Consider the following 24,373-nt stretch of genomic DNA (forward strand, 5'->3'; position numbering starts at 1 on the left):
TCAACTCTCGGTTTCTTTTGGAGTTTCAAAACTTTTTTTGTTTTGGTTTGAATTCGGACATTAGCTGAGAAAAAACACGGTTGAAAGGTTAGCGACATCTCATAACCAGATTCTACAATTACTTGAATCCATTTCCAATCACTTGAGCTCTCAGCTGAAATTCCAGAGATTCCTGAAGCAAATTGATACTCCACTGGCATGAAATTCAAGAATTTTGATCTTTAGCTCTTTCAAACATCAGCACTTCAAGATTCTGAATGAACTTTGGATCTTAACCAAAGATGTGCCACAGAATCTACAATTCTTGAGCGAGATTTTTGCTTTAATGTCATGGGATACTCAGGACTAAAGTCACACTGCGGAAATACGATTACTCTGTGTTTAAATTGGAACTCCAGTCCTTTTTCCATTTTCTTCACGTCAATTACATTTTGTAATTTGCTGAGAACGATTTGGATCTACTAATTCACAGTTCTCTCAACAGTTTTCCAATTTGAGTCAAAGGAACAAAACAATGATCGTATTTCCAGGCGGTTCACTAACAATGTGCAGAACTATCCTTGTCCTCGATTGGGGCTAGAATTCTAAAATCTGATAGGATTTTTCAGATCTACTCCTATATTCTAGCTTCCTGTAGATATTAAGATCTGTCTTTCATGTCACTAGGTGTTTGATGTGATTAACACATTATAGATGGACTTTCTTGCTTATGTGACTGTTTTTAAGTATGTATTTGTGCTTATTCTAGCATTTCCCGAAGTTTCATCTTAAAATTTTATCATTTGCATATGTTTCCATTTGTGCTGCATGGATTCTTTGCCCCCCTATGCCGACTCCGTGTCGACATGTTTCGACATGCGTTTCTGTTAGGGGTTCCATGCAAAAGCATATATCCCACATCGGACAAATGAAATGGATGTGAGTGGTTTATAAGGGAATGGGCACCCTCTCCTTAATGGCTAGCTTTTGAGGGTGAGTTCCACCCGGGTCACAACAAGTTGTATCAAAGCTAGGGCGTGGTAACTCCGTTGTTGCCTCCGAGGACGGAAATGTCCTTCGGGGAAGATCTCGAAACCCCAGTGTGCCTTCTAGGATGGTGAAGTTCCCTCGGAGAAGATCTTGTGGTTCCCATGTTGCCGCGAGTGGAGGGGCGAGATTGTCCACGTTGCTTCCGCGTGGAGGGGGGAGATTGTTGGGGGTTCCACGCAAAAGCATATATCCTACATCGGAAAAATGAAATGGACGTGAGTGGGTTATAAGGAAATGGGCAACCTCTCCTTAACGGCTAGCTTTTGATGGTGAGTTCTACGCAAGCCTAAACAGTTTCAAACATGGATTCGCGGGTAACACAACTGGATTCTTGTCGTAGCCGTGTTCGACTCGAGTCATGTTTTGCAGGCGAAACTGACACATCTTCTCTCTTTTAAAATGTGAATCGTGTATATTTCCCCTTTAAATGCATTTTCTTCTTAAAAAATTTTAATAAAAGCACAGCCAACCATCTCTTAATAAAAAATTTAGCGCCCCGATAGGGGTGCGCATTATTCGGTTCGGTTCCAAGTTGTTTCGGTTTGGTTATCGTTACCTTTTGTATCATATTTCGGTGTTCGGGTTCAGTTTCGGTTTTGGGCAAAAATATTTCGGTTTGACCGAATAACTGAAAGTATAGAAATGATGCGACTATTTTCGGACTCATGAGTGAAATATGCTGTAAGCGCTATACTGTCAGTTCTGCCAGACATTGAAAAGATAGCCTAACATAAAGTAACCATTTTTAATTAAAAAAACTTATTTTCCTAAATGCCAACTGTCACCAACTTCTCCTTTGACTAGAAAACGGCAAACTCTTTGCAGCCACTAACATGGGGTTCTGAGCTCTGTTCTATGTGCGCCCCATCACAATCATGACTCCCTTCAAATACCCATAATACCACCGACTATCTGAAGCCTTTATACATACATTAAAGGCTAGTTTCGTCATTAAGAAAAAGCTGTTTTTCGGAATCTGTTCTCGCAAGTCTATCTGTTGGATTTGCGTATCGTGGCAAGATGCTCATACAGTTTTGAAGAAAACAGAGAGAGAGAGAGAGAGAGAGAGAGAGAGACAAATCGATTCACATCGCCGGAATGTCAAGAACCGGCGTGTTTTTCCGGCGATCGAGGCTGGAGCTGATGGAAAATGCTTTCCTTGGCCTTCTCCATCTCAAGAACTTCACGTTTTTGCTGTTGATGATGGTGTCATCGATCAAAAGGTGATCCAACGGTTGTTAAAGATCTCTGCATATAAAGGTGCCTATTTTTTTTAGATTTTTTTCTTCTAATCTTTAAATTGTTAAAATGAATTAGAACAGATCTGACCGTTGGTTTATTATAGTGGGATTAGATCGAGAGAAAGGTTCCCTTGGATTTGACGTAAGAAAATTATTTAGGGTGTTCATTATTCGGTTTTAACCGAACAACAGAAATATTTATTCGGTTTCGGTTTACAGATTTAGATAACCGAATTTTTTCGGTTAGTCTTGTTCGGTCAAATCGGTTCAATTAATAACCGAATGAAGAGCCCTACGCACCAACCCTCTACCCTCAAATTTTTCATATATATAAATTTAAATATTTAAAATTTATTGATTATTTTATTTAATAAAAATTATCGAAACCATAAATCCTACTTTTTGGGGTTTGCCGAATCCAACACCTTGAATCCATGTTGAATCACGACACCTGAATCCGAATCCTCACCACAAGTTTCATAAATTTCTGTGCTTTTACAAGATTTCCACCACAATTACCAACCGAAGCAAAATGTTTCCGTTTCCATGTTGCCAAAACCAAAACCGAAATTGAAAACTTTTTGGTTGAGCCTCTAGCTCAATTGGTAAGGATTCGTTCTTCAACCTTTGACGTCAAAGTTCAATCCCAGCTTGCCAACTAAAAAAAATACATACAACTCTCAAATCCTCCCGATTAGAATTTGTACTTCAAGGTTTCAAGTTTCAATACACATTTCGGCCATGACGGAAATGGAAAAATGTCAGTTTCGGATGAAAATTTCAGTAGAAATATTGTAAAATAATGGAAACAGGTGGAAACATATGCAAATGATAGACATTTAAGATGACACTTCAGGAAGTGCTACAAGAAGCTCTACAAAATCAAAAACCATCACAGAATTACAAAAACCCATCCAGAATGGTTTAATAACATCAAACACCTAGTGGCACGCATTTTCGCGCATGTATGATAATTAAATATACCAGATTTCACATATTCATGCAAATATTTATACATAATACATGCACTGCATTTCACATGTAATTCATATAATTAAATTATGTGATAATTGTTATTAATATTCCAACTGATTAACACCCCCCCGCCCCCTCCAAAAAAAAAAACACTCAATTACGAATTAAGATAAATGGTGCATTGGGCATCCTCTTCCATAGTATGTTTCCTTTTGGCACCAAGACTTTCCAGTTTTGACATACATACACCACAAGTTGTAACAAAAACATGCAATCTCAAAATATGTTAAAATCCCCCCCACGCACGCACCCACACCCAAAATCTTATAAGTACCCTCACTATGTAGGGAAAGGTGATCCATCATTAAATATTCCTGTTTACCAAGAATGCGTTTACTACGGAAAGAACTTTTTTTTTTAGCATGTCACACATATTTATCTTCACCACACAAGCAATCATTACAAGAGTGGGATTAAAAAAATTCTAGTGCTAAAAAGCAACCAAACATGGGATGGGACGAAAATTTTACTAAAACTTCCTAGGACAAAAATTTTACTGGCAACCAAACGGAGCCTAAGGCTCTGTTCACTTCTTTTCCCCGGAAAGGAAAGGAAAGGATTTCGTTTTCCTTTCCTTTCCAGGTCACATGGCAGAAGGAAAAGGAATCCAGAAGAAAAGGCTTCGTTTTCCCTGGAAAGCCTCTTTCCGATATATTTAATCGGAAAGCAAATCTCAAGTAACAAGGAAAAAGTCAATTTCCACGTCATTTTTAGCTTTTAAATAAGAAATTCCACATCTGATAATAGTTTTCCCTGGAAAAGAAGTGAACACAGAAATTCTATCTTGTCAGGGAAAAAAAAGGTTGTTTTCCAGGGAAAACAACACCAGGGAAAAGAAGTGAACAGAGCCTAAGGGAAAGGTATGCTCTTCCTATCCAAGGATTCTACTAAAAACTAGTGACTAAACATACATAAGGCCCAACTCATAGAATTTGTTTATATTGACCTCTACCAGTATCAAGTATAGAGTCGAAAAGGTGTAGCTTATACACAACTCACACAACCAGATATCTTCCCAAACCCAATCCACTCCCACGCACCCTCACGACCACTGAAAAAAAAGAGCCTAATTATCGATTTAAAGGACTCCATAAAGAGACCAAATAGACTCTCGTATTCCAAATCCTTCCGAAAGTAGGGTTCCTAAAGTCCCATCCACACCAACGTACAATAGAATTGTCCCCAATAATCTTTTCCCAAGGCACTTTTTTTCTTTTGAGGACTTCCATAGGCAATTTTTCAAAAGACCCATGTTCCTAATTTTAATGTTGAAAATTCCAAATGCTACTTTGGCTTTTGATTCAAATACTTCTTTCCAAGATTTTTGCACTCCTCCTTCCCATAAGAATAAGGAATACCCCTTGGACCCTCTGATACATTCTCTTGGATAAGTGTAATGACTGTGATTATCTTCTCTTTCAAAACCCTAAGATTTGGGCCTTTGGATCAGTGGATCTATTTTCAAGGGTGGGGATCAACGATCCATCGTTGATCAACCCTTGATCTTAAATTTTAATCACTCTTTTCCCTTCGATTTGCTTGGATCCATAGATCTTAGAATCTATGGCTATTGAAAGTTATATCTAAATTCTCTAATTGAGAGAAGAAAATAAGTCTTGTAAAAAAATAATTTCCGTGGAAAATATCACTTAAAAGGTGGAAAAATTTTTGTATTAAAAGTGGAGGGAAGAAACCCACGTTTTTCCTTGTATGGAAAAACGTGCACATGGTGTGGGTCCACCTAAAAAACTTCTCAATGATCCATTGAATATTGTATACTTTGCTTTTAATTAGTAATAGCATTTCAAAAGTCAAAACTACTATATATATATATAATTACGGTAAGTAACAATGATTGTATGATAAATAAGTTAAGAATGTTGGAAGGGAAAGTTTCTTTTTTCTTTTTGGAGATTTGATTTCCACTTTAAAAGGAATCTTGTACTCCTCTTTTGGTATGATAGACTTACTTATGTAAAATTCAAAATCTCAAAATTTTAGGAGATTTCTTAAAAGATAAGATCTTGTAAAATTTTTGGAAAATGAGCAATCAAATCCCAACAATAGTAGTCATTGGGAAATCAAGGGATTTGATTGTGAGCAACTACCATATCTCTTTCACTCTCTTTTATATATTGCCTATATTACATAGTAGTCATTGGGAAATCAAGGGATTTGATTGAGCAACTACCATATCTCTTTCACTCTCTTTTATATAAAACCACAACAATGAAGAGAAGAATATAAGAAACTTGGGCTCTCTCCCACATCCAAATTTCTGGACGCCCAAGTGAGAGAGAGAAGAAGAAGAGCTTTACTCTTGATTCTCTTTATACCTTGATCCATCCAAGTAAGTACCCTTATTTCTTTCTTTGTCTTATAGTGTTTTCTTGGTCCCAAAACGGACCAGATATATACCCTGTCAATGTATGTTTTATAAGTCTCAAAACGATCCAGATTTATACCCTGTCAATGTATGTTTTATAGGTCCCAAAACGGTCCAGATTTATACCCTGTTAATGTATGTTTTATAGGTCTCAAAACGGTCCAGATTTATACCCTGTCAATGTATGTTTTATAGGTCCCAAAACGAACCAGATTTATACCCTGTCAATGTATGTTTTATAGGTCCCAAAACGGACCAGATTTATACCCTGTCAATGTATGATGTTTTATAGGTCTCAAAACGGACCAGATTTATACCCTGTTAATGTATGTTCTATAGGTCCCAAAACGGATCAGATTTAACACTGCTTTTGTGTGTTATTGTTGGTCCCAAAATGGACCAAATTAAGCGTTGTTTTGTATGTATTTTCCGTCCCAAAACGGGACAGCAACTTAATGTTTTCTCATATGTGTTTTCCGTCCCAAAACGGGACAACAACTTAATATTTTCACGTATGTATTCTCCGTCCCAAAACGGGACAGCAACTTAATATTTTCGCGTATGTATTTTTCGTCCCAAAACGGGACAGCAACTTAATGTTTTCACATATGTACTTTCCGTCCCAAAACGGGACAGCAGTATAGTGTCTCAGTATGGGTGTTTTTACGCCCAATACTGCCAGCAATATGATGTTTTGATGTACGAGTTTTATGCCTTTAAACAAGGCAGCTATTAGTGTTTTTGAGTGTGACGGTTTGCTCGAACAAGGCAGCAATATGGTGTATGCGTAAGTCCCACTACGGGACAGGATCAAGATTAATTAGTGTACAAATTTTTAGCAACTTGAACCTAGTCTAAACTACCATTCTCTACACTCAACTATGTGACTTCAGGATCGTTGCACTCTACTCTCTAAACAGGAGCCATCTCATCCTACTGCGTTTGTAAGATTAAGGCAGGTGATAGCTAACTTTGCTCGTATGGCTTTCAATTCATGCAACAAGAATGGTGAAGTATCTAAATTTTTATGGTTTTCTAAACTATTCTATGAGGAATGAAATTTTGTCTCTTGTATTACATGTTGGAAATGAATCTGATTTCTAATAAGGAATTATCAGTTTAATTGTTTTTATCACATGAAATAACTTGGAAGTCGTATGGAAACGTAAGAAATATCCAAAGAGGAAATGGGAAAGGGTGATGGGAAACCATTGAGTTATCCCCGTAAACAAAGGTATACAACTTGGGGGAACCGCGCACCTCCTAGTTGATGTCGGAATCCTACGGAGACCAAGAGTCCCTAGGCGGTATGATCTAACGTAATAAGTCCACGCGGAGTCGACCGTGTCGGCAAGGGCAACAAGCTAGTGGGAGCTGGAGTGCCCTGGGTTTAAATAAAATTGTTATGATAAGAATGTGGTAGATTTATAATTGATCCTAATGTCATTGAATTATTCTCTTTCAGTTATTAGTACATTTGATTATCTTAAATGATTTTTCTATTCAGTTGCAGAAGATTTTGGTAAAATATTATTTTGAAAAATTTCAATTGTCTTATCTATAATATAGATCTTGATATGTTGTTTTAAATTGAATTCTTATACTGGTTCAGTTTCTATCATCCTGCTGACCCAATTTTCTCCCCAGGACTAGAGAATTCTAATGAGGGTGCTTAAGGAAGACGATACCCTTCGTCAATACTTTGAATTTATTTTAAATTGGCTAGTTTGAGACTTCACTTAATTGAGTAAATTGATTTTTAGTTCAAGTTATTGTAAGGTGACATTCTTGATATTGGAATAAGAGCTATGGCTATTTAATTTTCATATATGGTTTTAAAAAAATATGAGTATTTTGACAGGTGTTGCTTGTAGCGATTCGGTCATGGAAACCGGGTCGTTACAATAAGGGTGTTCATTATTCGGTTATAACCGAAATAACAGACCGAACCGAATTGGTTTGGTTATTTCAGTTCGGTTATGCTGAGAATCGGTTCAGTTTCGGTTCCTAATTCTACAACTTGCGGTTTTCGGTTTCGGTTTCGGGTTTCGTAAAATAAAATTCGGTTTAACCGAACGAGAAAAACAAGTGGGTGCGAAATATCCTACAGGGGGTGCGAATTATCAATTTATCATCGCCCTTTTTTATAATTATGTGTGGGGCCTGTATAGACTAATAGACTATAGTCTAAATGTCTAATCATCAATTTATCATCGCACGAGAGAGAGGAGAGCCGAGACTCGAGAAGCAAGAGGAATGCTTTTGACTGGGGGTGTTCACTATTCGGTTTTAACCGAACCAACCGAAATGTTCATTTAGTTTTGTTTCTTTCGGTTTTTAGAAAATTCGGTTTCGAATGCTTAATCTAGGTAACCGAAATTGGATTGGTTATTTCGATCGGTTCAGTTATAACCGAATGAACATCCCTACTCTTGGATATTTCAAATAGTGACGTGAAATAAAACAAAGATTCGATAGGATTGCTTTTAAAGGGTTATCATATATCAAACATCAAAGAAAAGAGGATGCATAAAAAATGAAAAAAAATGCAAACATTAAAAAATGACACATGTGCCTCTTTTATTACTGTAATGATCCGGTTCCATAACCAACGTCGCTAACAGCAAAAGAATGAGAAAATCCAAAATCACATAATTTAAAAAAAAAAAACAATAATCTGATTAAAGAAACTAAAGGAAAAGCATTCTTATTCCAAATATCAACTGTCTATTACACTTGAATTGAATAAAAATAAAAATAAAATCCACAATTATTAAAAGCAACTGAAACATCTAAACTACTAAAGCATAAATAACCAACTAGAGAATGTGCCTATGTCGTCATGCCCCAAACTACTACGAATGCTCTCATCCCAAATGTTGCCTAAATTTGTTCTTTTGTGAAAGTGCTATCAGGTTCCTCCTCTATCATATCACCTATGAAATCTGTTAGGGGAAACTAAGTTAGCAGCAAGATCATTTGACCGAAAAGTGTAATAAAAGTACAACACAGATAATTGCATTTGAAAGATAAAATTTCTCAAAACTCACTTAATGAAGAGGGACAATAGAAAGAATAACCTATGAAGATGCCAAATTATATATACGATAACACGATGAGGAGTCCTATGAAAGATATGTCTCAACATAGCATAAGCTACCTAGGGATCTAGAAGTACGATGGGAATCATATCATCTCAGTAAGTCATATGGGTCCACTAGCTCTTCATAATTATATACACGATGGGAATCCTCACATACCCGTCGATTGATAGTCACGCGTAGTTCTATGACCTTCTCGTACTTTAGTACGAGGCCAATACAAAACATCGTATATATAGATTATGGCCTAAAATAAAAAGTCCTACCACACGATTTTTTACGGGAATAATCATTGAATTCAATGGTATAAGTAAAATGTAGCATATGCATTAGCAATAGAGGTGAGACGTAAACAACATAAGAAATACAATCCTCAAAACAATATCATAGTTATAGCTAAAATTACAAGTTTCAGTCATCGCTTACCTTTGATTCCTCGGGTGCAACGAAAAGTGAAAAAATATAGCTCTAAGGATCAACTAGGAAGAAACCTGTAATATTTCATGATAAAGGGCATAAATTATTTATTCTAATATTATCTATGCTTCTTTAGTTTTAGTTAATTATACTTGTTTAAGTGGGAGTGTTATTATTATAAAAAAAATATTATTACCAAAATGGCTCGTGGACTTTCAAAGTGTAAAAGTAAAGGGAATTTATCAAAGTGTTCAAAGGCTTCTTAAGGGAAGTGATATATCCGCCCCTTTTGATTACTAGGAACACCCAGCAGCAGTGTATCAATGACTGCAGAAGGGCTGATGTACTTCACGTCAGAAGGATTAAATGGGGTTGATTGCCACGTACACTTGCCCTGGGTGTCCCAACTAATAAAAAGGCGTGGAACACTTTGATAATTGCACACTGCCTATGTTGACACTACCATGTTTTAATAATTGCACACCCCTCAACAAAAACTATTGTACTTGCACTACCAGTTTTAGATAAGTGCACTAACTTCCCTTGTCTTTTATTTAGCATACAAACCTCTTTCTTTCAGGAATTGTAACATCTTTTGGCAGCTCCTAAAATAATAAAAGATGTAGAGTGCAAATATCAAAATATGGTTGTCATTATCATTCCTTTAAGGCACCCTTAATTTAGCAACAAAGAACTTAAATAACTACGAAGCCTTTGAACACTTTAATAAATTCCCTCCACTTTTTCACTTTGAAAACCCACGAGCCTTTGGTAACGACATTTTTTATAATAATAATACTCCCTCTTAAATAAGTATATTTAACAAATAAAACTAAAGAAGAATATATAATATTAGAATAAATAATTTATGCCCTTTGTCATGAAATATTACAAGTTTCTTCCTGGTTGAACCTTAGAGTTATATTTTTTCACTATTCGTTGCACTCGAGGAATCAAAGGCAAATAATGACTGAAAATTGTAATCTTAGCTATAACTATGATATTGTTTTGAGGATTATATTTCTTATGTTATTCACGTCTCACCTCTATTGCTCATGCGTATGCTACATTTTACTTATACCAATGAATTCAATGATTATTCCCATAAAATTTGTGTGGTAGGACTTTTTATTTTATGACGTAATCTATACACACGATATTTTGTATTGCCCTCGTACTAAAGTACGAGAAGGTTATAGAACTAAGTGTGGCTACCTATTGACGGGTACGTGAGGATTCCCATCGTGTATATAATTATAAGGAGCTAGTGAACCCTATGACCTACTGAGATGATATGATTATCATTGTAATTCTAGATACCTAGGTAGCTTATGCTATGTTGATGCATATCTTTTATTGGACTCCTCATCGTGTTATCGTATCTATAATTTGGCATCTTCATAGGTTGTTATTCTTTCTATTGTTCATCTTCATTAAGTGTAAGTCATGAGAAATTCTATCTTTCAAATGCAATTATCTATGTTGTACTTTTATTACACTTTTCAGTCAAATGACAATGCTGCTAACTTAGTTTCCCCGGCCAGATTTCATAGGTGATATGATAGAAGAGGAACCTGATAGTGCTTTCGCGGATATATGAATTTAAGCAACATTCAGGATAGGAGAGCATTCGTAGTAGTTTTGAGCATGACGACATAGTTAAGTCCCTTAGTTGGTTATTTCTACTTTAGAAGTTTAGATGTTTCAGTTGTTTTTAGTAATTGTAGATTTTATTTTCATTTTTATTCAATTCAAGTGTAAGAGATAATTGATATTTGGAATAAAAATGATTTTTCTTTAGTTTCTTTAATCAAACTATTGTTTTTAAAAAAAAAACTATGTGAAAAGGCTTTTCTCATTCTTTTGCTGGTAGCGACCTTGGTTATGGAATCAGGTTGTTACAATTACCTTTGTCGCTAAGAAATGCATCGACTCTCATGCTAAGACTAAGAGTGGTAGGGGATTCTACGCAAGATTGACATGTAGAATGCCTACGCCTATGATCATGTGGATTGGGACTTCCTTGATTAAATGTTCAATCGCATTGCGTTTGGTATTATATAGAGAGATTGGATGAGATGTTGCTACTTCGTGGCTCGAAACTCAGTTTTGGTCAATAGGTTCCACAAAGGTTGATTCAGGGGACTGTGTGCCCCTTGGCAAGGAGACCCTCTCTCCTCGTTCATATTCACCATAACAACAGAATCCATACCTCTTGAGGGTTTTAGAGTGGATGAGTTGGAGCTCAAGATCTCCCACGTACAATATGTGAAGACACTTCAATTTATTACAAGTCATTTATAGCCCAAGGGAACAACACGAAGGTTTTTTTAAGTTCTGCGAAGCAACATCAAGACAACGCATCAGCTTCCTCAAGATGGTGTTTATGGGTGTCTGGTTTCCGAGGATGATCTACACTGATTTGCCCACACTATTAGCTATGGAATTGATGACCTTCCATCTTAGTTTGCCTCTCTGCATGGGCCGCCCAGCCAAGTCCCTTTGGACGCAATCATCAGAAGATTTGAATGTAAGTTGTTGTCCTGGATTGGAAGAAGGCTGACCTTTCTCTTAGGATAAAATCACGCTGATTAAATCCTTCTTGATTAATTTGTCAATCTGTTTTTCATCTCTTTACAGTGCCCAGCCAGTGTGATCAACAAGATAGACTCCGTCCCGAACTTCACGTTGAATGATAGGGAAGAAGCACAAAAATACCACCTTGTTGATTGGAAGGTGGTTTGCAAATCCTGGAAGTAAGGTTTCTTGAAGAGTAGGAGCCCAGAGCATAACCAATGCCTTTGCTTGGGAAGTGGATCAAGAGATTCAAAGTGGAGAAGAAGTAATTGTTGAGAGAGAATATAGAGAGGAAGTATAGAGTGGATTTAGAGAGCTGGGTGTTGACGGTAGTACCTCTAGATCTAAAGGATGGAGAGATATTGTCAACAAAAGGGAAGTTTTAACGTCTGGCATTCGCAGTTGTTTCCTCATACAATTAGTGTTTCTATCCACAAGGATGCAAGTGTACAAGACTCCTAATTCTTGGTGTGATTTACAGAGTCAATAAAAACTCCTTTGACTCTCATAAGTTATGATCGCGTCAACCGCGTTCTTGGCCGCATCCATGCCAAGTCTGCAAGGATTTTTCTTGGCTGTGCTCCGCGTCATATCCGCATTTTTAAACACTATAATACGCACATAATACCGGTGCAATCTAGCTAGACATTCATAGAGTGTCCATAATATCAAATTGCCTAAAGATCGATGCATATCAACCAATGTATAACATATACAAATCGGAAAATGGCAGTGGAAGCATGAACTTAAAAGTACGAAGGAAACGCCATTAAATGTGTTAGAACTTCATTTGCCTATTATGTAGTAGTACGTAACGTCATAGAATTTCTTGTAAATCGATCACAAGTACAATATTTTAAATGCACGCAATGCACTAAATGCTTGTTAAGATTTAAATGTATTGATATTGTGAGCAAAAGGGCAAAGCATAATTGCAAAAAATGGACATAACAGAAAATTCCCAAAAATGAACTAAGCTTGCTAACATGCTTTCCTGAAAAAATGAACTTTAACACCCAATTGTGATTATCCATGCTTCACTTCACTCCAGATTGCACTTGCATGCAAAAAAGAATAGCATGCAGACAGCCAAATGTTTACGAAGAAGAAAACAAAAGGTCATGGTTAAACTTGAAAAATATGTCACTAGTTGTAGAGATGTAGTCATTTGGCATATGATGCCTGAGATCTAGTTGTGTTTCTCCTTTTTTCTTCTTCTCTCATTCTTTTTGTTCTTTTTTTCTCTTTCCTCAGTTGTATGTCAGTTTTGGTTTTCCATTTTTAAATAAATTGCTTATTGAAAAAAAAGGTAACTACATTGTAAATGAAAGTCATTATGTTGCATGGCACGGTCCTATTGGAATGTAAGAGGAAGCAAATATCCTTGCTTGGAGGGCTACAATGGCTAATGTGGAAAAAATGAATATGGAACTACTAGGGATTGAGCCTCTAGCACAATGGTCAAGGCTTTGGCCGTCAACCTTGAGGAAAGAGATTTGATCCCAGCTTAGCTACCAAAAAGAAATGGCACTACATACAGAAATGTAGTCATTTGGCATGCGATGCCAGAGTTATAGTTTTTTTCCTTTTTTAAAAAAATGTAAATTTAAATAAAAAACAAAAGAGGCAAAACCCAAACAAAAGGGAAGCAACTATGAAACCCCGCCGCCATTTGGCATGCGATGAGAGAGTTATAGTTTTTTTTTCCTATATTTAAATGTAAGATTTAATTAAAAACAAAAGAGGGCAAACCCCATACTAAAAGGGAGGCAACAATGAAACCCCACCGCCAAAAACACCTACAAATAGGGCATTTCATGCACATTTCTTAGATCATTATAAGTACCCAGAAAATTTGCTAACTTGTATCTCCTTAATTCAAAGATTTTGATAATTTCTTTACTTCAAAAGATTTAATCCCAACCACATAGCCACGAGTCATAATCTCCCAATCCATAGCATGAGCTACATCAAGGAGCCTACATAGACAAGAATCAAATTATTATCAGAATCCAAGAAGACACCCACTCTGAACTTCGACCCCATTGATAATGCTCACTTTATCATTCAAAAAATGAAGTTAAGCTTAAGACACCCACGCCAGGGGGTGTGGCCCGAGAGTCATGAGGCAGGGGAGGAAGAAAGTAACCATTAGAAATTGAGATCCTGTCAGATATCTTGAAGCTTAACTTCTGAGAATGTTTAGTTTTACAGGCATACTAGAAAACTTGCACAGTAATTGTGTTAATTAGATGGCCAAGACTTTTAGATTTTTTTATTAAAGATGTGATCATCTCTTTCCATATAAATTATCCAGATGCAGGACGAGAATAGGATTTTCTATAAACATTGGAGTCTTTTGTAGACAACCAGATGGCCCTGCAATTGCCAAAATTCAAGAATGGACTAAAATGACCCTAGAATAGGGCTGATCTGGAACAACCTGAATAAAAAACTCCAGAATAAGACTATTGTCAACACAGTGGAAGTGGGATCACAACCACAACACTCAGCCAAGCTTCAAGAACATTTGGAAGAACAGTCTCAGCAGCTTTTCCTATAATATTTCCTATATTTTTCGCAGCAAGGTCGAATAGAAAAGGAGATAATTAGGTCACCCTGCCTGAGACTTCTAGAGGGATAAAAGAAGCCAAATTGGAAGCCATTGAAAAGGATAGAAAAAGAGATGGACCAATGTATCCATTTTCTCTATTTAATGCCATATCCCTTTATCTCTGGAGTCCATTGGCCTAAGCACTACTCAATTCTGTCATAAACCTTCTCCCTTTTCTTTTTTCCTTTTTTTTGTCATTTTTCTCTTTCCTTGGTTGAATGCCTCATTGGAGTTTCCTTAATATACTAGTTCAAAAGAAAGAAATAAAAAACAAAATCAAAATGCAACGGTGACGCAAACGAAAGCCGTTATTTTGCATGACACGGACTTATTGGGATGTATAGAAACCAATAAATACCATTGATTGGAGTGCTAAAATTTGTTGATACAGATAATAGGTCTGAAATGCTTCAATAGCTGTCTTTCAAATTTCAACCCGTGATTATTCTCATTTTGAACCCAAGAAGTGAAGCTGTTGACGTGATAGGTCAGAATTACCAAGTTCTTCTTAACAATATGTCAGCACTGCATTAGCCCTTCCACAAACAAATGAAAATCATGATCTATACATTACACATCAGCAAAGTATGTCAGAAATGAAACAAAAAGGGAACCAACAGTCCACACATAACATGTGAATTTACAAGTTCAGGCTCACGGAGAAGATGGTGATAAATATTGCAAATGCAAGAGAAATAAAATTGAACAATGAAGAAAGGATTGGATGTGCTTACCTCGAAAAAGGAATCACCATATCTTGAGAAGTTAAGATCCGAAGATTCGATGCTCTTGGCAACAAGTTCCTAATATGGCAAATTCATCAGGATATTTCAGGTTATAAAAATAACTCAAATGCGGAAGATAGACTTGATTTTTCCCCAAAATGTCAATGATGCACCAGCAGATTGCTAAGCAAATAATAACTGAAAGTTACCAAAATATGAGAAGAAAACTTACCAGATCACCAGAATTGTCCAAGTAAATTTGAACCACTGCATCTGCAAACGTTGCAGGGTCCAAAGGAGCTGCTATATTCCGTTTGCGGGTCTTAATCCGCGTGCCACTGAATAAACAGAATATAAGTAAATAAATACTGCTTTGATGATGGAAAAAAAAGCAAAAACTAAAAGCATATAGCTACACAGTGCAACCGTAGAAGATATTTATCTATCCATCCATAATCCTACATACTGTTTTCAACCAAAAGAGCGTCACAGGTATATTCAATTGATAATATATAGTAATCATTCAGCATATAAATATCAGACAAACCATGAGAAAAGCTATTGCAATAACACTATGCAGCATGTCAACTAGCAGTTTCTGTCACAATAGAATAAAATGAAGTAATCTGCATTCGACCGATGACTTGAAGATTTTCCTCTACTCAACAGTTATAAAAGAAAATACATTTAATAACACCAGAAAGAGCCAAAAAGACCACATAACTAGCCCAAAGAAACTGGCACAAAAAACTAGAAGTTCAACTACAACACTTCCAATATGTAGCCAACCAGTCCATAGCAAATAAATTGTGTCAGGTAGATATGTGAGAAGCAAAAAAAAAGCCACCAACAAAAGCAAGTGAAAATAGCAAACAAGCATGCAGCTGCTAACCTCCACCTAGGAGCAGCTCCCTCCATAGTCCAATAGATCATATTCAAAAAATCGCTTCCGTACAACAATCTTTCCTCAGCAAAGGAATAAAAATATCTATGATTTAGTCGACACTTTGAATTTATTGTTGACATGCGTCTTGACACCAACAAACATGTTTACCTTATTTATTATTAACTCTTTTTTAATTAATATGTGATATGCATCTTGAGACCAACACACATGTCGACATGTATCGACACTCCATTCGACACTTGTAAACATACTGCTAGCAATGTCAAAGCTTAATATGTGTGCCTCGACACATTTTTGTATTGTGTCAAGAGTGAAATAGTGTTTCGTAATTGAAACTTATTGAAATGCAAGTGTGGCAACCCAAGAGTGGGGGTGAATTGGTTATTTAAAAATTCTTGGCATAATTAAGAGGATTATTAAGATTAATTTGCTAATTAAGCACTAATTAATCTAGTCCTTGTTCAAATAAGCAAGATAGTGAAAGCTAGGGTTTAGATGTTACTTTAACTTTTATATGCCCTAACCCTTGTTCAATAAAACATAAATACAAGTAAAGGTTAGAGTTTACCAAATCATCAATGTGCAAAGGAAAGGAGAAGAAAGAAGCCACGCCACAAGGAACACACAACTTTTATAGTTGTTCGGTCTATCACAAGACCTACTCCACTCTTCCAAGTTTACCTCCTTGGGTGCTCCACTAAAGGTGAGATTCTTCAATGGCGAATCTCCAAGCCGTACTCCACCTTCTCCAATCTCCAAAGGGAACACACTCTTTCTACACGAAGCCTTGCAAGGGGACACTCCCTCTTACACCGGATTCACCTTTGTTACCGGGCCAAATCCAAGACCCTCAATACAATAAAGAACTAAAAATGAAAACTCTCTTTGCCTCTTGATAGGGGGGTTACAAATACTTAAGCTCACAAACACTCCAAGGAAATATACAAAAGTAAAGCCTATGGAGTTCCTCTTGATAGAATGTAAAAATACAAGTTCAAAGAGGTTAAACTTTTGATATCAAGGTTTTAGCTCAAAAGGATAGGATTTAATCTTTCAAAAATGTTCAAAAGCTTTGTTAGATAAGTTTTGACAGTGTATATATAGTGTATTTGAAAATATGACCGTTTGGGGGCAAAACAGTAAAAAACTATGTTGAAAAAGTCAAGCCCTAACGGCTAGTTTGCCAGACCGGCGCGGTCGACCGAGCTACGGCGGTCGCCCACCCTTATCGGGCTCTCTTTTTTTATTTTCAAATTTCTTACCGTCGCGGTCGACCGGCCCATGGCGGTCGCCCGGCGAGGGCTACCTGTTTGATTAAAAATTTCGCTCAAAAACCTATCCGGGGTCGACCGGCCCATGGGGTCGCCGGCCCAAACCATGCTGGAATGGTTCTGTTTCAACATAACCATTTTCGCGGTCGCCCGGATTACCCGACCGGCCCGCTATTTGAAGCCAAGTGCTGGATTTTCAGCCTTGCTTCCACGGTCGCCCGGGAAACTCTGGATGTGACCGGCCCTATATAAAATTCCTTTTTAACGTATAAAAATCAGGGGCTTTGGGCCATGGTCTTTGGGCTTTAGTCCTAGGTTTTTAAACACATTTTTGGATGTGTGTATGGTTTTCAAAGATATAAAAAGTTAAGTATGAAAACTATTTGAAAACCTTTTGAAAGTGCAATTAACATAAAATCAAGAGGACTCTAAATACATTCTAAAAAGTATATCATTGAGTCTTCTTGGAATGCCTTCGCTCCTTGGCACTTTCTTGGACTTTTTTGACTTGCGAGTAAACATCTTGAACTTGACTTGGCTCTTGTGACTCACTCCAATCTTCAAGACATGTTGAGAGGTACATGAGGTGTCACCATGTTGGTTCATCTCCAAGCTTCTTCTTGACACTTGCTAAGAACTTGTGGGATCTTCATCTCAAGCTTCTTGACTTGAACATCCTCCAATGATGATGTCTTCTCTGTGAATGCAAGCTCTTTTATCGTTGTGTGTGTGGATCCGCAAGCCATGTGTTGGATGAGTTGTGTAATGGCGATATGACGTATCAAATTCCTGTATAGAACACAACACCTCGAAGCAACACATTAGTCCATAAATGCTAATCAATTTGGGTTTGCTAGCATCAAAACAAGAAGGTAAGGTAAATGGTTGAACACATGGGAACCCTTGGGCTTACACTTATGCTTACCGCATTTATTATTAACTCTTCTTTAATTAATATGTGATATAATCCCCTTCCCCTAAACCTAAAACCCAAAACAAACTTTTCTTCCAATGTTATTTTCATTGTATCCTAATGTTCTCCGATTATCGTTGCAGATTGGAGTCTCGTTACCTCTTGTTTGTTTTAGACTTTTCGTTGCTTAATCCTAAGATATATTAGTTTGTTAAATGAATATCACTTTTATCTGGTCATAAATTCTGATTAGTATTCAGTAATTTTATATGTATGTGAGTGTGCGGACGTGTCTCAGCTTCTAGATTTTTAGTGGTTGCGGTGTCAGACACCTTGTATCCATGTCAAGACTCGACTTGTGAGTCTATGTCCATAGATCATAGAAGAAAAGAAACCAGGAGCACATCCACACGCTATACCACAATAAGGACCACGCCACTGCCCTGCAAAGACCAAAACAATCTGACTATAACTATACTAATCAAGAATAATTCATCAAAGCCCAATGGATATAGAAAAGCCTTCACTACTCCATCAAAGGCAAGGTTCAAGCAATCTTTTGTGCATAAGGATAGGGAGCCAGCCAGACCTAGTTACGACTTAGACTTAGGAGTCCCTTCCAGTTTACAATATTCCTAATAACATAATGCAAGTGTAGAGCCCCTCCATCACGTCCAAAAGAAAAATGGTTCGCCATCATTGCTGTTAGGTATCAAACTGTCCCTCCCAAAAAGCCCAAGACAGTGCCAGATAAGTTAAAGATTAAAATCAAAACTCACAAAGGCATGAAGAGTTCTCACACCTCCAACCCCCAGACCCCTAAAGCCCAAGACAGTGCCAGATAAGTTAAAGATAAAAATAAACCATCAAAGGCAAGGTTCAAGCAATCTTTTCGTGTATATGGATAGGGAGCCAGCCAGACCTAGTTAGGACTTAGACTTAGGAGTCCCTTCCAGCTTACAGTTTACACTATTCCCAATAACATAATGCAAGTGTAGAGCCCGTCCAAAATAAAAATGGTTCGCCATCATTGCTGTTAGGTATCAAACTGTCCCTCCCAAAAAGCCCAAGACATTGTCTAATAAGTTAAAGATTAAAATCAAAACTCAAAAAGGCATGAAGAGTTCTCACACCTCCAAACCCAGACCCCTAAAGCCCAAGACAGTGCCAGATAAGTTAAAGATAAAAATCAAAAGTCACTAAGGCATAAAGAGTTCACAGACACTCTTTTCTCGTTGATAGGCAAGGGGACTTATTTTTTCTCATAAGTAAGCCACCTCTTGGATTTCCATCCACAAACTATCTTGTCCTGAAAAAGGCTAAGGCCTCCACAATCCCATTTGTGGATACGCATATAGCTCTGTACCTTTTCCAAACCATATCAAAATATTGTACATGTAAATATATTCAGACGCCTATTACAATATTTGCTAATACATAGTTTTCTTTCTTCTATTACCATACATTCAAGATCTCATAAACAACAAGAATATACACCTATAAATAGGCAGTAAGCCACAATTCTGCAGAGGGAATAATATGGGTATGATTTGAGGCCAAGAATGAGAATGATATGGCAGAATGGGCACATCAATATCGTAATTACTAGGTACTGACATTTCATTGTCTATCTGGCTGCAAATGTGGATAAACAACCATTCCCTAATGTGTGGGTGCTACTGCCACTTCCCTGTGTGTGTTCTTTAAAGAAACAGATCAAAAGCAAATGGACAACCATGGGTTAAAGCTCCAATTGGAATTATAAATACACTTTTGTGTTGAGCAATATCAGGAAAATAAGCAGACATCAGGGTAGCTAGAAACTACATAATCACAATGGTACCTAGCATGTATCAACTCGGCAATGAAATCAAAATATAAGACCAAGCAACACTTTCTGTAACCACGAAGACTTTTTTACAGCTTAGTGAATCATGTTGGCAAAAATGATAAGCAAGGATAACATGTTGAACATGTTAACTAGGCAGAAACATACACATCCCTTTCTGCAGATAAAAAACTTCAACTAAACAGAAGTGTTTAGCCACGGAAAAAAAAACTAAAATTTGGCTACCCAGATTTTGAAGAAATATGGAAAAGTGTAACAATTTCAAACGGTAGGAACACGGGCATAAAAAAAGTCAAAAAAAAAAAAAAATCAAAATTAGCATAAATAGTATCCACCAGCTAAAAGTCAAACCAAGCCAGACTTCCAAAGCATTGACATCTCAATAAAATATACCACAAATTATCACCCAATGAAAGTAACCACTAGTAAAAGAGAAAACTACTGGTGGTGCAACTAATTGTATAACAAAATAGTGCATCAATCAGATAGCATATATATATATATATATATATATATATATATATATATATGAGGAAAATGATTGTGAGCTTGAAGCTCATAAAGCTTATATGAGCTTGAGGGCCCAAACACATGTGGGCCCACATTGTTAGGATGATCCAAAGCATTCATTTGAAAGGCCCTTACATAGATAGGGTGTGTACAAAAAATCGGCTCCATAGGATCATCCTAACCCATCCAAAACTGGAGGGCAAAATGGACAGACACCGTTTGCCACAAATCTGCCCATTTTTGCCCTCCGCTTTTTGAGGGGATAGGATGATCCAATGGAGCTGGTTTTTGGTACACACCCTATCTATGATGGGGCCTTGCAAATGAATGGTTTGGGTCACCACAAAAAATGTGGGACCCATGTGTTTGGGCCCTCAAGCTCATATAAGCTATATGAGCTTCAAGCTCACAATCATTTTCCTCTATATATATATATATATAAAATAACAACGAATCGAATGAAGCGAGGAAAAAAAAACATACCCAAGAGTGGGTCTCTCCTTTGAGCTGCATACAAACACAAAATAAAAACAAAAATTTTAAAAGGGTCAATATATTCTTAAAGAATAATAAATTCCAAGTTCAAATGCAACAAAGTACCAAAAATTTCCATCCTAAATTACCCAATCATGATAAAGGATAGATAATACACAAAGGCCTAGTTTGGATCGCAGGAAAAACATTTCTTGAGGAAAGTGTTTTCCTAGGAAATTTTTTTTCAACAATTTAGAAGGAAGTGATAAATTTTAGGGATATCCCTATAAATTAAAGGTCCTCGTAAATAAAACCCTAACTATAGTCATTCAAGATACATTTTTTCACAAGTAATCAAACATTGGAAGATCATGAAATTTTGAAAAAGTTTTTCTTTTCCAAAGTTTTCCAGAAAACTCTTGCAAACCAAACAGGGCCAAAAGGAACCGATCAAAACGAATCAGAAAACACTCGAACATCCCAACTGACTTCGAAGCAACAAAGCAACATAGAAAAAGGGGGAAATATCTCTTTAATAAAAAAAAGGAAACATAAAACATGGAATTTAACAAAAAGAAAGAGTGCAGATCCAAGCAAAATTAGGTAAAAAGGGATCTCTCGGGCATACAAAGAAACCAAGGGGGTGGCCCAGGGAAAAAACCCTAAAAACGCCGCCTTTTATTCCTTTTTTTTTTATGAAGACCCGCAAGAAGAAGAAATCGTGACCTGAGATATCAGTAAATAGAAAGATGGGATCGATTACCTCATAAACCAAGACCGAGAGGAATCTGAGAAGAAGAGTGGTTGCGTTGCGGAGAAGAACAGAGAGAGAGAGAGAGAGAGAGAGAGAGATCTTTAATCTAGTGCAAAATAAATAGATGGACCGAAGGAGATATTTTACTCACTGTTTATTTCGCTTTCCGAAGCGAAACGGAGACAAATATCTGAAGTCGCGAAATTCAACTAAAATAAAGAGAGATGCCACTATATTGGGAGATGATATTTTCACCCCCTCTCCGGTACGCATTCGCCCCACTTATTTGAAGTCAAATCAGGTGATCAGATGGGCGAATGCGTACTACAGGGGGTGAAAATATCAACCCCGATGTTTCCCTTCATTTAATTAGAAACCACGTGGAATCTTTCACATCACCGAGTCGCTTTTCCACAATGGAATATATTCGTCTCCGAGAAAAGTACAAAAAAAGTGGGCTAATGTTTAGAGTAATTACGGATTGTGGGCTTCTTTTAAAACAATAACCTTGATACGCTTCTGACATCGACAAAGTCCTCTTTTTTTCATTACTGCCTATTAAATTGGCACACTTTACGAGAATTCTTTTGGTTCGTTTGAAAGGGTATTTGACCCGAAAGAACCTTGAGTTCTTTTCTATATAGGCCGTCGGAAATAACTAGAGACGGATGGATACTTGACACGTGTTAGAAAACTTAAACTTTTTGGAACGCTAACGTTATTGAATACTTTAGTGAGCAGCGTTATCTTTTCTTACTTCTGTTTTGGCTTAGAATCGTTTCCCTTCTCTTTTGGTCCTCATTATTAACGCCGGCTTACCCCATTATTTAACGCCGGCTTACCCATTAATTACGCCGGCGTACCCATGAATTCTGCTAACGTACACCCTATTTCCGCCGGCATACCCCATTATTTACGACGGCGTACCCATTATTTCTCTTTTGGCTTAGAATATTTTCCCTTCTCTTTTGGTCCTCATTATTTACGCCGGCTTATCCCATTATTTATGCTTTCCGCCGGCTTACTCCATTATTTCAGCCGGCATACCCATTATTTCTCTTTTGGCTTAAAATCTTTTCCCTTCTCTTTTGGTCCTCATTATTTACGCCGACTTATCCCATTATTTATGCTTTCCGCCGGCTTACTCCATTATTTCAGCCGGCATACCCATTATTTCTCTTTTGGCTTAAAATATTTTTCCTTCTCTTTTGGTCCTTATTATTTACGCTGGCTTACCCCATTATTTACACCGGCGTACCCATTATTTCTCTTTTGGCTTAGAATCTTTTCCCTTCTCTTTTGATCCTCATTATTTACGTCGGCTTACCTATTATTTACGCTTTCCGCCGGTGTACCCCTTTATTTCCGCCGGTGTACACCCTATTTCCACTTACACCCTATTTCCGTCGGCGTACCCCTTAATATTTCGGCGGCGTTCTCAGCCAAAAGAGACATGAGAAATAATAAAATATTCAATAACATCGTCGTTCTAAGCCAAAAGAGGCGTATTCAATAATGTTACCTGTAAATACCCGAAATATGCCTCCCTTTAAAATTCGTCCCCCTTGAGAATGAAGCGTAATTTTGTCATTAGAGTTGCATTAGAATTAGGGCTTCTATAGAAAAGTCTATAAATACAACTTTAAGAGAGATTAAGAACCCTAAACCGTCTTTGCAGCCTTAAGAGAAGGTCTACGAGGAGAAAGAGAGGAAGAACACGATTCACGAAGAGAGAACGCGAATCAAGGTAAGATTTGTGTTCTACAGAAGATTTAACATGTTAAGAACACTAAAATAAGGATTAAAGTATTTAAAAGATATGATTTGAGATCGATATGACTTAGAATATGAACCCTTTGACTGATCTTGGATTCCATGGGTTTGGTATCGCCCTTCGATCCCCATAGAACCCAAGATCTGGCCTTTATGTCATAGAATTTTAGTTTTATAAAGCTTAACCTAAAAGATTAGATTATTTTACAATAATTATTCGCACCGATTCGGAGCGTGAAATTGATTTAGGTGGATTCCTCTCGTCGATACGAGTCCAACAGATCCGACCACGTGCGAATCGGAGCTAAAACGAAAAAGTTATAGTCCGTTGAAGTTTTGGGAAAATCGGGACGAATCTGAAATTTTCGCAAAAACTAGTCACGAATAGTGTTGAATAGTGTCGGGCGTCCGATGAATAGTAAACTGAGAACCCGAGAGTGTGACACAAGTCTCAGAGGCGTCCGATGAATAGTGATGCGGGCGTCAGATGAATAGTGTCGGACTTCCGAACCCAGTGAAAATTTTGTAGTATTTTTCTTAATTTTGGGAGGTTTTAACCACTGCTTTGGCTACTATCTTAGGCCTATTTATTGATATGAATGCCATTGTTTGGGATAGGTATTGTGCCCTAGAAATTTTTGAAGGGATGTATAGTAGCCATTCGAGGTACATAATTTCGTACTACTTTAGTGCCGCGATTTACCTTTCGAATACTATGCCATTGTTGATTGTGAATCCCGAACTCTCTGAATCTTTGGAGCCATTGATAAACTTTAGACTTGACTTGGGTCTTGCAC

The 24,373-nt window shown here is 37.1% G+C and overlaps 1 protein-coding gene across 1 annotated transcript in view; it reads right to left on the minus strand.

Moving 5' to 3' along the window:
- LOC143860034 (uncharacterized) overlaps positions 1–21,951 on the minus strand; it is a 47,111-nt gene extending 25,160 nt beyond the window's left edge. Inside the window, exons 1-4 of the mRNA XM_077370542.1 lie at positions 21,813–21,951; positions 21,059–21,082; positions 15,358–15,463; positions 15,135–15,203 (exon numbers count right to left, since the gene is read on the minus strand). Coding sequence (XP_077226657.1) covers positions 15,135–15,203; positions 15,358–15,463; positions 21,059–21,082; positions 21,813–21,817 — 204 coding nt within the window. The 5' untranslated portion in view covers positions 21,818–21,951. The remainder of the gene's footprint in view (positions 1–15,134; positions 15,204–15,357; positions 15,464–21,058; positions 21,083–21,812) is intronic.
- Between the last annotated feature and the right edge of the window lie 2,422 nt (positions 21,952–24,373).

The sequence above is a fragment of the Tasmannia lanceolata genome, unplaced genomic scaffold (assembly GCF_043159265.1).
Source record: "Tasmannia lanceolata isolate RefF3 unplaced genomic scaffold, GAP_Taslan_0.1 ptg000037l, whole genome shotgun sequence".
NCBI classification, from domain to species: domain Eukaryota; kingdom Viridiplantae; phylum Streptophyta; class Magnoliopsida; order Canellales; family Winteraceae; genus Tasmannia; species Tasmannia lanceolata.